The sequence below is a fragment of the Balaenoptera ricei genome, chromosome 16 (assembly GCF_028023285.1).
Source record: "Balaenoptera ricei isolate mBalRic1 chromosome 16, mBalRic1.hap2, whole genome shotgun sequence".
In the NCBI taxonomy this organism is placed as follows: domain Eukaryota; kingdom Metazoa; phylum Chordata; class Mammalia; order Artiodactyla; family Balaenopteridae; genus Balaenoptera; species Balaenoptera ricei.
In genome coordinates, this window is record NC_082654.1 from 93,560,277 (window position 1) to 93,575,534 (window position 15,258).

At 40.8% G+C, this 15,258-nt stretch overlaps 1 protein-coding gene across 1 annotated transcript in view; it reads right to left on the reverse strand.

Annotated features, from left to right (window-relative positions):
- The window catches only part of FMN2 (formin 2), a 294,117-nt gene that overhangs the window by 164,427 nt on the left and 114,432 nt on the right, over positions 1–15,258 (reverse strand). Inside the window, exon 6 of the mRNA XM_059899583.1 lies at positions 1,703–1,764. Coding sequence (XP_059755566.1) covers positions 1,703–1,764 — 62 coding nt within the window. The remainder of the gene's footprint in view (positions 1–1,702; positions 1,765–15,258) is intronic.

Below are 15,258 nucleotides of genomic sequence, written 5' to 3' on the forward strand. Positions count from 1 at the left end.
ATTGTTTTCCTGACACAGTGGAAGTCTGAACCATCACATTTAAAGACATCAACAATATAAAGAAAACCACAAGTGTCACCAGTGCCATACGGTACTGGTTCTCCTTTCACGGGGTATGACAGTAAGAAATTCTGGGTAGCTATCTGGTTTGTCCAGAGTCAGAAATTTATATTTTGTGAAAGTAATTTACTTTGAAAGGCTAAAAACTCCCAAATAAAATACTCTAAATCACTGCAAAATAAACTTCCCTCATAAATATAGCTGTCCCCAATGTTCTTTATTTTTTCTGTATATGTTTCTGCACATGGATATACCAGCTTAAAATAAAACATTCATGTGTCTGCATATAATATACAGACATGTATATTATGTATCTACATAAAGGCATGTACATAGTATATGGAATGTGTGCACGAGATACACATTTACACGCACACTGACGTCACACCGTTAAGACCTGTTGAAGGCATTACTCTCCCTGGTGTTTCCTCCTTTCTTCCACCTGGTTCTTGGTTGAGAGAGGGCTGGCAGGAAACACTCGAGGGAAAAGAAAGCTCTCTGTACCTCCAAATGGTCCCATTTTTTTCCAGTTTCCATCATGTACTGACTACCAGGTAACAAAACACTCACGCCCTCCCTCTCCGCCTCGTGATCGAGTCACGTGCCTGCACCCACGATGGGGACCAGGCGCCAGCGCTACATCACCCACGGACTGGGTGACACGCCAGGGGAAATCCTGGCCTCAAAGGGACACCGCATGGACGCACGCTTTAAAAGTACCAAATCCAAGAACGGACAAGCAGGTGGAACAGACTCTCCTCAAGGGAGTGGTCAGGGCCGGGGGTCTGACTCCTGCCCACCACATGTGTCTCCAGAGCCAGAAATTACTTGACTGGGCACAAAAAAGCCCAGGACCAACCAAGACCAGGCCCCAGAGAGCACAGAGGTTTAAATACCAGCCAGACCACAGGCAAGAACAGAAACAAAATGAAAAAAACAGGGGCACACGGAGACTTTCTCCCAGATACAATCCAGCACACTGAAAAGAGAATCTTTTTCTCACTACGTGAATCAATGTCATTTAATGCTGTGTCCCAGCTACAGTCATTTCATGCAGCCCTGCCCGGACTGCACTTCTGAGAGCACCACGCCCTGGTCATTCTCCTCACTCCCCTTCCCTGCCAACTTCTTAAGAGAAAGTACTACTAGAAGAAAGACACGATGTCCTGCCACTCAGTGAATGAAACTCCGGCAGACAGAGAAACAGAGTCAGAATGAATTAAATCCCAGGCTCAACACCAACACGGCCTCTGTGACCTTGAGCAGGACGTGTGGACTCTCCATGCCAAGTTTCCTCATCTGTAAAATGGGTAATAATAGCAGCTACTGATAGTTTCCATGTGAAGATTAAATGCATCAGTGCATCACACTATACTCCTCTCAAATTAGCCTCCGCCTAAGTATTGATTATATTTCAAAAGAGGGAATCTGAAAGACCTCATGTACAACATGGTTTGAATCACAATTTTTAAAACTATGAGACCACACATTTATTCAATATTTTCCTAGAAATTATTTTTACAAACCCATAGTTACGTAAATTCAGTGCCCCCGTAACAAATTTCCTCAGAGGACATGGAAGCAACGAGCCTAGACGTATATGTTGTTACATCCTCACACATAAAATTTCCCTGTTACTCACATTCTCATAGAGAGCTTGAAGGGTCTCCAGATCAACCACAGAATTGTCCAAGTTCACCACAGCTGCGCAAAAAAGACAAAAGAAAGAATATAAATTGCCATAAGCCAACTGTGAAAAGCTCCAACCACCTCAAACAGTAGTGACCGCCACAGAGTGCAGTTCATACCCGCAGGCAGAGGATGGGGGCTCTGCCTTCACCGCAGCCTCTTGTTGGGCGCCCCCCCCCCCAGGCCGAGCTGGCATTTCAATGGGTCAGGTGTCAAGTGTCAAAGCTTTCACACGCTCCACAAATAAAAAATCCCAGGAAGAGGGCCCAACGGTCACAAAGAAACTGTGAGTCTGTCTCTTTCATGACTCACCTGAATGAATTTGAAAAATCTGCTTAATACCAGAAAAATAGGCAAATCACTCATGTTACTGCCACATCCTGGTTTTACGCCAATAAATGCACATATCTGCCAATTTATGTAAAGACATTTGACAAAGATTAAATCTAATCACTAAACTGGTAGACTAATATGGAAACAGCAGGTGCATTTCCTGTTGCAACTTTTTAAATTGTTATAATCGAAGGATAATTCTTTGATCATGGCATTGAGATTGGCACAGATGCACCCCTAAAAATCCATCTTTAATATACAAACTGCCCTGCTTATACAAGGAAGGAGTGGAATGGATAATCAAAAACTGGAAATATGTTCTTAAATGCATTTTTTGGCCTGGGAAATGTATTGAATTTTGGAATTGGTGTGTTTTATTACTTAATTTAGGTGTAGGTTAACCGAAAGCATTTTGCATTTGTTGTGCAAAAATTAGCCGGAAGTGAGGTGAATTTGCTCTGATCAACTGTGTGCCAAGTAGTCACTGAAACTGTTGTGGGATTAAAGATTCCTGGGAGAAAAATCACAGAGTGGATAATCAAAAAGTGGTTAGACTTACTTTGAAAATTGTGGCATTTCACAATGCTTTTTTCCTCAAAGCTTAAAGTACATGACACATTTTCTAGTTGACTCTGGCAAAATCCCAAGAAAGAATTTAGAAAGCCAAATTCGATACTGAAACACAGGATGGATAAGAAATCTCACCAAGATAATTTAGCATTTCTGTCTGGAGCTGGGAAGTGAGTCCAGATTCACCAAAAAATATCATATCAACTAGAATATAATACTTCTAGCCAAATAATATTCCACTATCTCAATCTCCAAAAAAATTAGATCTCAAGTTTAAATCTAAGAATTAAGATTTGCAATCAAATACTTTTTACACTTTAGACCATATAAGGCAAGCATACCACAAACAGTTTAATGTTTCAAAGTAGTAAACCATAGCCCAACTATGACTAAATGTCAAAAGCTAATTAAAAGGGATTAACAAATGATTTTCACTAGAGGTAATATGGCTAAAAATAATGTAACAAAATACATAAAACTAAAATAAAGATAGCATCTTCACGCATGGAATTACCATTTTTAGATTACAAATCTTTATATTCGTGCAGAGTCTAGCCCTTAAGGAGACTCTTAGAGTGAATCCAAAGTTCTCTAACTTTGGAATTCATTAGCTAATAATCCAGTATTTCTATATTCCTTGGGAAATATACCAAGAGATCGATGGGAAACTATGGAGGAAATGCTTGTCTTCCACTTAACACAAGGTTTCATTTTCAGAACAAGGAAAAGAAACACAATAAAATCATTCATGCTCAAGTCAAAACTCATAAAAGATATGATTAACCTCTGACTTTATTATTTTAAAACATAGTATTATTTCCACAAGTTTTCCCTACATGAAATGTTACTTGTAAATATACTGAGGTTTCTCATATTTTATCTCATGCAATGTTACGTGCCAAAGAATATTTTTATAAATATCACATGGTCCTAAGCAATTCCTCAAAAAGTCCTAATCCATGAAATGTCATTTTTTAACCATCCACAGGAAATCTCAATGGAAAGCAACACTGTTACTACTTTACCACATAATTTTCCCTTAATTGGCTTCACACATGAGAAATGAAAGACACAGGGACTAGATGAGGAGAAATATCGTTCATTCATGTTTGTTTATAACTTAGTCCTTCCCCTCCTTCTCCTCCCCCCACCACTAGCTTAAAAGTTTGGCTCATTTTAGGCTAATATAGAGAGTGATGTCAGCCATTTGTTTAATGTAGTGATGAGATATTTAAAATATGAATCAATTCTTGACAACTAGTCACTTGACCATATGGCAAAAGTGTTAAATATATCTGTACTGGTTAAAAATTGCTTTCAGCTGTAAAAAGGATGTCTGAGTAAATAATGACAAACAAAATTGAGATAGGTTGGTACTGATTCCGTGACTACAAACAGGTTAGAGCCAACATTTTTTTAATGGTCTTTTCCTCAAGTGGAAAAATGGCAGCCATGGCTCCACGGATCACTCTTACATTCCAGGCAAAATGAAGAAGGAAGAAAGGAAGCAACAAGAAGGCATGTGTAGTGCCTATTCTTAGCAGATGTCTCCTTATTTCTCTCTGGCTAGAGTAGTTTCCCATGATCACCTAGAATTGAGGAGAAGCTGAAAAGTGTAGATAATGTGGACAAACTACTATCTCTAAGAAAACAGTGTTTTAAAGCTCCAGCCTAAGTAATCTCTGAAACACTCCCTAACTTCCATAGCTCATCCTGACCTTCCCAGCCTCTTGATTCTACCCTTTAATACAAGTCGCCTGATACATTTCAGACATGCCCTCTTTTGTATGTGAGTATGTGCTCTGTCCCTCCAAGGAGATTTTGAAGAGTGTGATAGCAAGGATGTGTTTTAGGTATTATCAGCTTACGCCAGAGTGTTCCACATATAGTAGAAAACTGAAAAGATTACAGTGCAAAAACCAAAAGTCATTACTGAACCTTTGGAGAGAAGACGTAACAGCCAAGCTTAAGAAAGAGTCACTAGGGCTTCCCTGGTGGCACAGTGGTTGAGAATCTGCCTGCCAATTCAGGGCACACGGGTTCGAGCCCTGGTCTGGGAAGATCCCACATGCCGCGGAGCAGCTGGGCCCGTGAGCCACAATTACTGAGCCTGCGCGTCTGGAGCCTGTGCCCCGCAACAAGAGAGGCCGCGATGGTGAGAGGCCCGCGCACCGCGATGAAGAGTGGTCCCCACTTGCCGCAACTAGAGAAAGCCCTCGCACAGAAACGAAGACCCAACACAGCCAAAAATAAATAAATAAATAAACAAAAGAACGTGAATTTCTTATAAAAAAAAAAGAATCACTAGAAGCCACATATTTGCATTATCGGTTCCATAAATCCACAGAGGCAGCAACACCCAAGACAACAAAAGGCAAATACCAGCACGGGTATCAGTGCCGCTCACACAGTACCACGAGCGTAACGGCCCATGCGATGATGAGGGAATCTGGCACTGAGTCCTACAGGGTAAGAGAAAGCTGTTTCTTGGGGGGAGAGGTCTCCTCTTCCGCTTCCCATCTGCAATCTTTGGGGGATGAAAATGGTCAGTGTTTACTCATTCAGGAGTTTCTAGCACTGTCTTTAACTGTCCTGCCAGGGGATATAAAAAGAAAAGAGAAAGAAAAAACACCCGTTTGGTAGAAAGGCCTAGAACTGTTATCTCTAAATTTTTACTTGAAACTCAGTAAAGCACAGAAACGTCGGCTGCGGGCATGCCGCTGTACCACATGATGGCAGTGGAGCCAAGGGTCACACGCAGCGTCCCTTTATACGGAAACACGATGCGCTGACACCTGCCTGAGAATCTGGTCACCCAGGAGTTACTCTAAAAACTGTCCAAATGTATGACTTAACAAAACTTTCCTAAAGATGCAGTCAAGCAACTTTTAAAATTGTGTTGGCTTTGCTTGGCTTAACTGAACAAATCCAACAATTTATTAAAACTAGCATTTTTCAGAGAGAGGAAGGCACCTGGGGCCATCTTCATCTGAATATTTCACACTTGAAAGTGAAACCAAGCAGGACCCTGCGGGGCCCTCCCCGGTACAAAAGCCTTTCCGTGTTCCCTGTTTCTTGTTTGTAGGAGAAAGGCTTCAGCCTCCGAGACCTTTCCTGAGTTACTAATGAAAGTGAGAGAACAAAAGAAAGACAGTCGGGAAACAGGAGTGCAGCTGGTGCAGCGACGGGGCAGGGTCCCAGTTCCTCCTCAAGGGATGTACTTAATCTGACACACACGGATCTCTGAGCTCTTCTACAGGGACTGGGGCCCCACCCGGTGGAGGATGGTGACTTCAGGCTGAGTACAAGCACAGGGACCCCAGACTGGTTGGAACTACAAGGCTGATGATGGAGATTCCTGGAGCCCCACCCGGTTATCTCCCCACCAACCAGAGGAGGATCACACACCCGGCAGCCCTCCCCCCAGATTTTGCCTATAGAAACTCTTCCCCTCAAAACATCAGAGATTTTTGAGCACAAGCCATGCATTCTCCTTGCTTGACCCTGTACCAAAACTTTCTCTGCTCAAACTCCAATGTTTCGGTTTGTTTGGTTTGTTTGGCACATGGACTTGAGTCCGACAACAATAAGATGACAGGAAACACTACATTTGCATTCCTTACACATCCCAGCACCAAACACGCTTGAGCTCCTGGTCACAGGTGCACAGGCACACCCTTCAGCGGGAAACTAGCCAGAAGACACATTGGGTTAAGGTTTGGGAAACACACAAGCTCTTGAAAAATACTTGAAGCAATTCTGGATTACCTAAACAATACAAAACATTTGTATTCATCTATGAAGAAAACAGAGTATCTTCTTGAAAACATTTTCATCCATTCTTTGAACAAATATTCTTAGAGTCCTAAGTCTGGACCAGACACTCCTCTCAGCCCTGACAGACATGCTTCTTGTCCTTGAAGAGTTTACACTTTATTACCAAGCAATTAAAATGCTGTACGCCCTGGAAAGGAAGAAAATTGTAGCTTTATAACATCCTGTAACTTGGGAATCGTATTCATTTATACAATCCTCTCTTTTCAGGCAGCTTAACCAGGTGGCAGACAATAAAATGCCAGAATTCTATAGATTTTGTACTTAGGCTACGTAAAGAAAGGCTTTCCTGTTGGAAAAATTAATCTGACACCCAATCCACCACTGGTGCATCTCAAGCACACCTGCTTCTACAAGGTTAACAACCTAAGTGACTAAGTCAGTGGGCCTCACTGACAAGAGCTGCATAAGTTAAACTGTCAGCAAGTGTTTTTGCCTAAGTCAGTATGGCATCTGCTTTTATGGGCAGGGGAAGAAGACGAATATCAAGACTATGCTTCTGGAATAAAATCTTTAAATGCAAACATGACTGCCACTGTAGACCTTTGATCTAGCGATACTGTATTTCACTTCTGTTTTTGGAGAGATGTGTTGACTGGACCACACTGGTATGACTCAGGGCTTATCTTAACTATTTAGATAAGATTTACTTGGGGACTTCCCTGGCTGTCCAGTGGTTAAGACTCCGAACTTCTCCTGCAGAGAACATGGGTTTGATCCCTGGTTGGGGAACTAAGATCCCACACACCACATGGTGTGGCCAAAAAAAAAAAAAGAAAAAAGTAGACTTACTTAAAAAAAGATTTACTTGACTTTGGCAGGTGACAAAATCTAGGGTGTGGGATAAATGAGGAAGAAGAAAAGACTGGCACATCCCAGATAGTGTTTATGTTAAGCATAGTGTATAAATGACCAAATAGTTTCAAACAATGCATGGCACTTTGTGTAAAACAGCCACTGTCTGTTGAATGTTTTCCATAAACCAGCACTGCAAAACGTCCTTTATTGCCCATGGTCCTTTATTGCCCCAAATGGACTTCACCTTCCAGCTTAGGTAAACATTTATACTCATAAAATAGAGCTTAGTGAGTCTCCCTTGATTAGGACCCTAACTCTGGGATCACATTTGCCACTGTTTTCTAACACACGCTCTAAAAGAGCAACAGTGCAAAATTTTACTTTGAATGTAAGCATACATATTGCTCCATAAGTAGAGAACATATCAGAAATTTAAAATTCCTTATGCCAAAATAACTTTCACACAGATAATCATACTTTTTCAGTGTAATTTACACAAATACATCTGACTTTGAAAGAAACCCAGAACAGAAAGATTGAATTTACAAACACAGTGATTATAATTATGATTTTAGAGAAAAAATGTCCTTTTAAAAATAATTCACCTAAACATACAGTTAAATACCTTCCTTACTATATTATACATGAGCAACTATATATTGGCACACAGGTTAAGGTAGAGGAAGTTTAGTCACTGAAAATTAAAAATGTATCAAAAAATAAATATATGTATATTTATAACTAAATAATTCAGAAAGGCTAAAAAATGCAGAGAAGTGAAATTATGCCCAGCACATGCAAATCAAAAAGGCAAGGGTTATGATCTTGATGTTTGACAACTTAAGACTCAGGCCAGGAGCATTATGTGAACAACAAAACAATGAAAAAAGATATTTTTAATGCTAACAGCTACAATTCCTAATGAAATTATAATAGATATGAATTTATGTCCCCCAAAACACAGGTGCAACCTTCATAAGAAAGAAACTACAAAATATTGACAAGGAGAGACAGACAGACAGACACACTAACAATGGGTAACTTTAATAAACCACTCTGGTCAAAATGGATCAAGAAGAAAAATACAACTAAGGATTTAGAATATATAAACAGAAAAGAGTTTTATCTTATAGTTACATATTGAACTTTGTATTCTAATAAAATAGTATACACTTTCTTTTCAAGGCACATGAAATATTTATGAATATTGACTATTAAGTCACAACAAAAACGCCAAGCAATGTCGTAATACAAACTTATTTCCTAATCCCACATAATAAACTATTAATGGATTTTAAAAACTCAGTTGTGAACTTGTAACCTATGCCTGAGAAGATTAGAGCTTACACACCAGAACTTGACATGTTACGGTCGTTCCTTTCATTGTATTACAGATGGTTTTGACTAACAACTTGGGTCTCAGGACTACTTTTCCAAAATATTTAAATGTATGAAAAATCTAAGGAACATACATGATATTAATCATGATCCACTGGGAATAATTTCGGGTTTACTTAACTCAACATGTAATTAATATGTGCAAAATGTGAGGGGCTGGTTCATGTGTGTGTTAAATCACATTTGGTCATTTGTTCAGTTAATGAAGGTTTTCTGTTTTCTCTGTCAATGTATAAATTTGCGTGTAAGGGTTAGTTTGATGTTTCATTGTTCAGAGAAATGAGGGGTCAGTAAAATAACTGATAATCATGGGAGGAGTCTCCAACATTAGGATTTCTTTGATGTGATTTTAATAAATAAAAAGTTGCTTCTCAATATAACACTAAAATTTAGAAACTTTCTCCACGTCCACACCTACTGCCTCACTGACCAGTGACCTCTTCCAACCATCACAAAAATTTGCTAAAGTGCTTTCCTTACCTGCTTCTGTACATAAATAATTCCATGAAAAATTCAACCATTAAAAGCAATCAGACTTTGAATTTCACAACCCACGTAAAGATTCTTCTGTTTCCCACTAGCTAGCTATTTTACATTTGGTAGTGTTTATATGCATTTCTGTTTGTTTCTTCCTTTCAAGGGGACAGAGTCCATCTGAACCTGTCTGTATAGGGAAATGAGTGCTGGTGGCTAAAATACTTTGTTAAACACTTAAGAATTCAGTCTCAGCTGCAATCACAATCCTCACTGTTCCCTTAAGAAGCCACATGCCCCATTACCCGATGGTTCTAGGAATGCAATCCCAGGTACCCATGAGCCCAGGGTCATGATAAATGGCTGAAGTACCAATCCTCCTGCTCTGCTCACCCCAGCACTCTCAGACCCTCACTCACCTCAAAGGATAAAGACCAGACAGCATCTGCAGAGCGACCTCTTTGGGCTAAAATAGCACATGTCAAGACACAAACGACTTTATAGAATTCAGTTTTAAAATACAAACATGACTCCAGTTATCCAAGGGGCTTTCCCTTGCCCCCAAATAACAGTCCAAATCCCCACCCATCTCATGGATTATGCAAAAGATATATTTTCGCAAAAACAACAACAACAACAAAAAGACTAGCATATGGAACCTCTCCATCACAAAGCTGCTGTGATTCATTATGTGCTCACAGCTGGGGCCCCGCGGCCCTGGGCCAGCAGTGCCTTCAACCAGCACCCATGATTGTAAAGAAGAGACTCGGGTTACAGGGGAGGTGCCTGAGGGAGCTGCAGAGGGGACTGCAGGCCTCACAGAGCTTACATCTGGGGGCAGAGGGGCAGGAAAAACAAACACAAACAAGACTTGATAGTAATTCAGACAGTACGTGCAGTGAAGGAAAGGAAGACCTACACCCAAAGCTCATTTCTTCAGAAAAGCCCCAGGTACTGTGTTTCTCCTTCACACAAAAGTATAATTCAGAAGTCCAGTTGTGGAACAACATCATAAAATATAAGCTAAGTACAACCTAAGGGTTTTTGCTGGGCCTGTAATGAAAGCCTTATAATTCATTTTACCTTGATTTAATCATCTACACGTGACTTAAAATGATGAAGTCTTTCTTCTTATAAGAAACTCTAAGTAATGAATTTATATTTTAAATTAAAACATATTCTCAGCAACATGGATGAACCTGGAGATGATCATACTAAGTGAAGTAAATCAGACAGAGAAAGACAAATACCATATGATATCATTTATATGTGGAATCTGAAAAAATGGTACAAATGAACTTACAAAACAGAAACAGACTCACAGACATAGAAAACAAACTTATGGTTACCAAAGGGGAAGGGGGGGAGGGATAAATTAGGAGTTTGGGATTAGCAGATATACACCACTGTATATAAAATAGATAAACAACAAGGTCCTACTGTACAGCACAGGGAACTATACTCAATACCTTATAATAACCTAAAAGGGAAAAGAACCTAAAAATGTATATATATGTATAACTGAGTCATTTTGCTGTACAGCTGAAGCTAACATAACATTGTAAATCAACTATATTTCAATAAAAACTTAAAAAAAACAAAGTTTATCAGAAAAAAAGACAACTGCTATAAACACTAAAGCAACCACTAAAGAGAAAATAAAAAGTTCTATTGCCAATAAGCAAATAAAGGAGATCATTTGAATCTTTTAAAAATAATTCAATTAAAAACATGTTCTGACATTAAATTTCTGAAAGTAGGTTTCAATAAAAGTGTCTGTATCTCACATGCACTTTTCTCCCCAACGAGGCCATATCAATGACAAGGTCACACCGATGACAAGGTCACACCGATGACAAAGTCATGGAGCCCATTGGGTGGAGCCCACTTTCTTCTCAAATTTCTGACCCTTAGGGACTCTTCATTTCAATGAAAACTGTTCACTAAGCCACCCAACAGCATTGACTACATTTTTAATGTCTTGATAACTATACTAAATGGATCTTAAAATTCCATACACCATATGAAGAAAACACTTAAGTGTTAAAAAAAAAAAAAAAAAGAAGCATGAAGCAATTTCCAAGTGAACCTTGTAAACCTGAGTTTCATAAAGAAACCAGGCACTAGAAAACCTACTGGGAAAAAACAACACTGGCCACGCTGAACCCAACTTCTGAGAATATTACAAAAATAAACAAAGGATTATGAATAGCCTTTCTTATTGTGGACAGAAAATGTTGCTGGCCAGTTCAATCAACAATGAATGTGGCCATGAGCCACTGCAGCTGCCCCCAGCGGTGCACCTCAGGGGACTCGAGGTGGAGAAAAACAGGACACTGGCCCAGACAGCTGAGGAGCACATCAAAGGAATGATTCCCATGAGCCCAGACTCTGGCATCTTCCCATACACAGAAAAGCACTATAATCATTAACTTGAGAAGTCTGTTTTTTGTGATTAGCAGTAATATTTTCATGTTTGACTACATGTGTTTTGTTTTGTTTTTCCAGCAAAAACTCCTATATGCCCCGGCTCCTGCCTTACCTCTTCGGACAGTTCCTCAGAGTATCTGAGAGGCTGTTTCCCAGGCTCTAGTTCTCAGTAAGGTCCCCAAACAAAACTTAACTTGCAACTTGTAGGCTGTGCATTTTTCTTCAGTTGACATTATGGTAATTAATAGGCAAGTGACAATGCTTGCATCTTCAAGAAAGAAATTAGAAATTCTATTAAAAAAGAAACCTGGAGTCTGTAATGTACAACTTATTTGGTAGAAATTTCAGAAGAAAACCATTATTCAGTGGCAGGCAGTGGGGTAAAAAACTGCCCCACGAGTAGGCTACCAGAATACTAGGGGAAAGAGTTACCACAAAACTTCTACAAAGTTCCAACAGTTCAGAAAGGGTATTTCCAGGTTTTTTAAGTGTTCTTATACTTTACACTCAAAGCTAGAAACTAGTTCACCTTTCAGGAAAATAGTATGTCAAAGCAGGAAACAGAAGCTTCTGTCTGTGTGCTTAGATTCTGCTCATGTCCATCACCAAGGTTCATTTCACCACCAAAGCCTAAATCCTTCCCTCCGCCATCTTCCCTGCCACCAGGACCCACCAGGAACGCATGTGGAATGTGGGTGACACAAAGCACAGAGAAGATAATAAGAAAGCAAACGGTTAAAGGAGACCCTGGGCTTTAAAGACCCAAACAAACTGCTCTCCTTGCAGATAAATCACCAGCCAAAGATGCAGCCACACTTAACTTCTAAGAGCTGCTATTACACATAATTCTCATATTTGTCTCCATTCAGAAAAGAGAAATGGACACAGCCCAGTACCAACTCAGCATTTCAGTAATACTGATGGAAAACCCAAGCTAAGAACAATTGAATCTGCCGCGGTTACTTGCCCCCTGAACCTGAGCCCCCATTTCTCCCCTCCTACCTCTCACTTGAGAATTCCACCACAGGACACAGCGCCTGCATTCTTCTCCCTCCGCTGTCTCCTGGGCAAGGCTTGTAGTGGAACCCCCCAGAGCCACGAAGGAGGAAAAAGACCTTCACATCCTCCCAGCTCCCTGGGTGGCCAATCTGGAGTTTCAAGCACTCCCAAAGCCTGAAAACACACCTCATCCCCTAAGGATCCCAGGAAGGGGAGGACAACTAATACTGATTGTGTGTGTGTGTGTGCTCATGTGCACGCATGTGTGAATGTGTGTGTGAGTATCTGTGTGTGTACATTTGCGTGTGAACGTGCATGCACGTGTTTACAGGAAATAACTCATTTAATAGCCCTTTTTACTAGTGAGGAAAGTGAGGAACAGAGATGAAGACATTTGCCCAGGTTTACTTACCTAACCAGTGGCAGGGCTGAGATCCAAATCTGTCTTTGACTGGGTGGCTTAAACAACAGGAATTCAGGTCTCAAAGTTCTGGAGACTGGAACTGGGGCAGATTTTCTTCCTGGCTCAGAGAGTCCTGGTCTCTCCTCCTCTTCTTATTAGGATGCTAATCCCATCATGGGGGCTCTGCCCTCTTGACCTCATCTAAACCTGATTATGTCCCAAAGTCCCCACTAAACACCATCACATTTGAGGTTAGGACTTCAACGCAGGAATGGAGGATGGGGTGGGATGGGATGGGGTGGGGCATGAACATTCAGTCCATAACAGAATCCAGGGAGCCTGGCCCCAGAACTCACACCCTCATCATTGCTAGACTACACTAGAAAGTAGAGGGAAACCCATGGAAGAAAAGACAAGACACTGAGAAGAAATAGTATGCTTAAACAGTGAGTCTGTATGAAAGCAGGCACCCCGAAGGACCACACTAGGGAGATATCCTGTATTTCCCTACATACTCTCTGAGCAACTGGTACCTAAAAGAGAGGCACAGAAAGTTCCACCTCTATGTACCACCAGACTTACAATAATCACAGTATGCTTCAGTTATTTGATAACCTTAGCCCAGCTTGCTTTTTCTATAAAAATTTTGTTTGGTTCAGTCAAGAACAAGCAACTCCACTAATTAATAATTTTCTTTAAAATATTTTTACTCACTTAATTCACAGATGTGAAAAAAATCCCACAACTTCATTTCTCTAAGGAAGAGAGTCAATAAGCAAACAAGGGAATTTGTATAAAATGACACTTAAAGCAAGAAACCAAATTTGCTAAATTTATATGGTGCAAAGTTTTAAAACTCCACATTGGTAGGAAAAAGTATTATGTACTCCTGCCAGTTCTGTTTTTGCATATTATTAGATAACACAGGTCCTCACTCTGAAACAAGCTAACATGAACTCGGAGTCAGGGGGACAGATGCCCTCATTAAGGGGAAGTCACAGACACACTTGATCTATAAGCCTCAATTCCCTTCACTGCAAAATGGAAATTAACCCCCTTCCTCTGGACCATTTTACACAACTATCAGTAATAATCGGGGGAGGGGGTGGGGGTAAAATTCAAACCAATACTGAGTGCCGTCTCTTTGGATCCTGATAGAAAGGTTTCAGAATGGGTATCCTGCTTGTCAAGAGCAATTATCTTTCTAAGCACCTGTTGCCTTACGTAATTCCTTCCTATACAATTATCAGGACGAGGCTTCTCAGCTCTGAGACCCTTTGAGCCAGTGACCAAAGACCAAAAGATAAGCAACACGATGCGGTTCCAACGAGGGGTGGAGGCAGGCAGACGTCACTGAAATTTCTGATTTAAATCTAAAACATGTTATTGTCCTTGTAAGGTATCCTTAACTACATTTTTTAAAAAATAAAAAAAAAGTGCTTGAAAAGCAATCATTAGGCTTACAGACCAAAAATAAAAACAACCATGGTTTCATTTACCTTATCAACTATATTTCTAACAGAATACTAGTTAGTTTTACATAATTATCGCCTTTAATTTCAAGTCATATAATTTTGATAAATCACGTTTGAACAGGATAGAAATTTCAACAAGGACACAATTTAGTATTCACTGCCCTTGGCTCACAATACCAGCTGGCTTTAAACAGGACAGACATTCAAAGGAGGGAAGGAACCTGGGCCTTAACAGCCTGGGGCGGCTACTCCTGGGTGGAGAGTGACACTTGTTTCCATGGGCGGGGCCATCAAACACTTTCATAGCTGTCCCTTGCTGCTGAATCTGTCATCGATGTTGACATACGTGTACCAAGGGAATGTAACAGGGTATGTGAGCCAGTTAAGGGTTCAGTGCTTGGGGTACCTGCACCTCAGGGTGGCTGGCGGTGCCCCTGTGGCCTGTAAGAAGGTCACACTCCAGAGGCAGCTCCTGCAAGGTCCTCAGCCCTCCGATAGCTGAGGCTTGCTCATTCGTACACTAATACGTGAAACTAAGGGTATATAAGGCCTGTGGATTAGCTGAAATCTCTTAGACATGCCCCAGCCACCTCCGTCCACAGGCTGAGCACGAGAAACTCCCACGGAGTGAGTCTACAGCTGGGGTCCTTAAGGAGGCCACCCAAGGCTTTGTCCCGAACAGCCCTGGTTGCGGCCCTGGCTGCGCCGTATTTCCAGCACCTCCAGCAGACTGAGGGCAAAAGATCCCTCCCTCTGTGATAGGTCTGTATCGGTGCAGAGCAAACCTTTCAGACA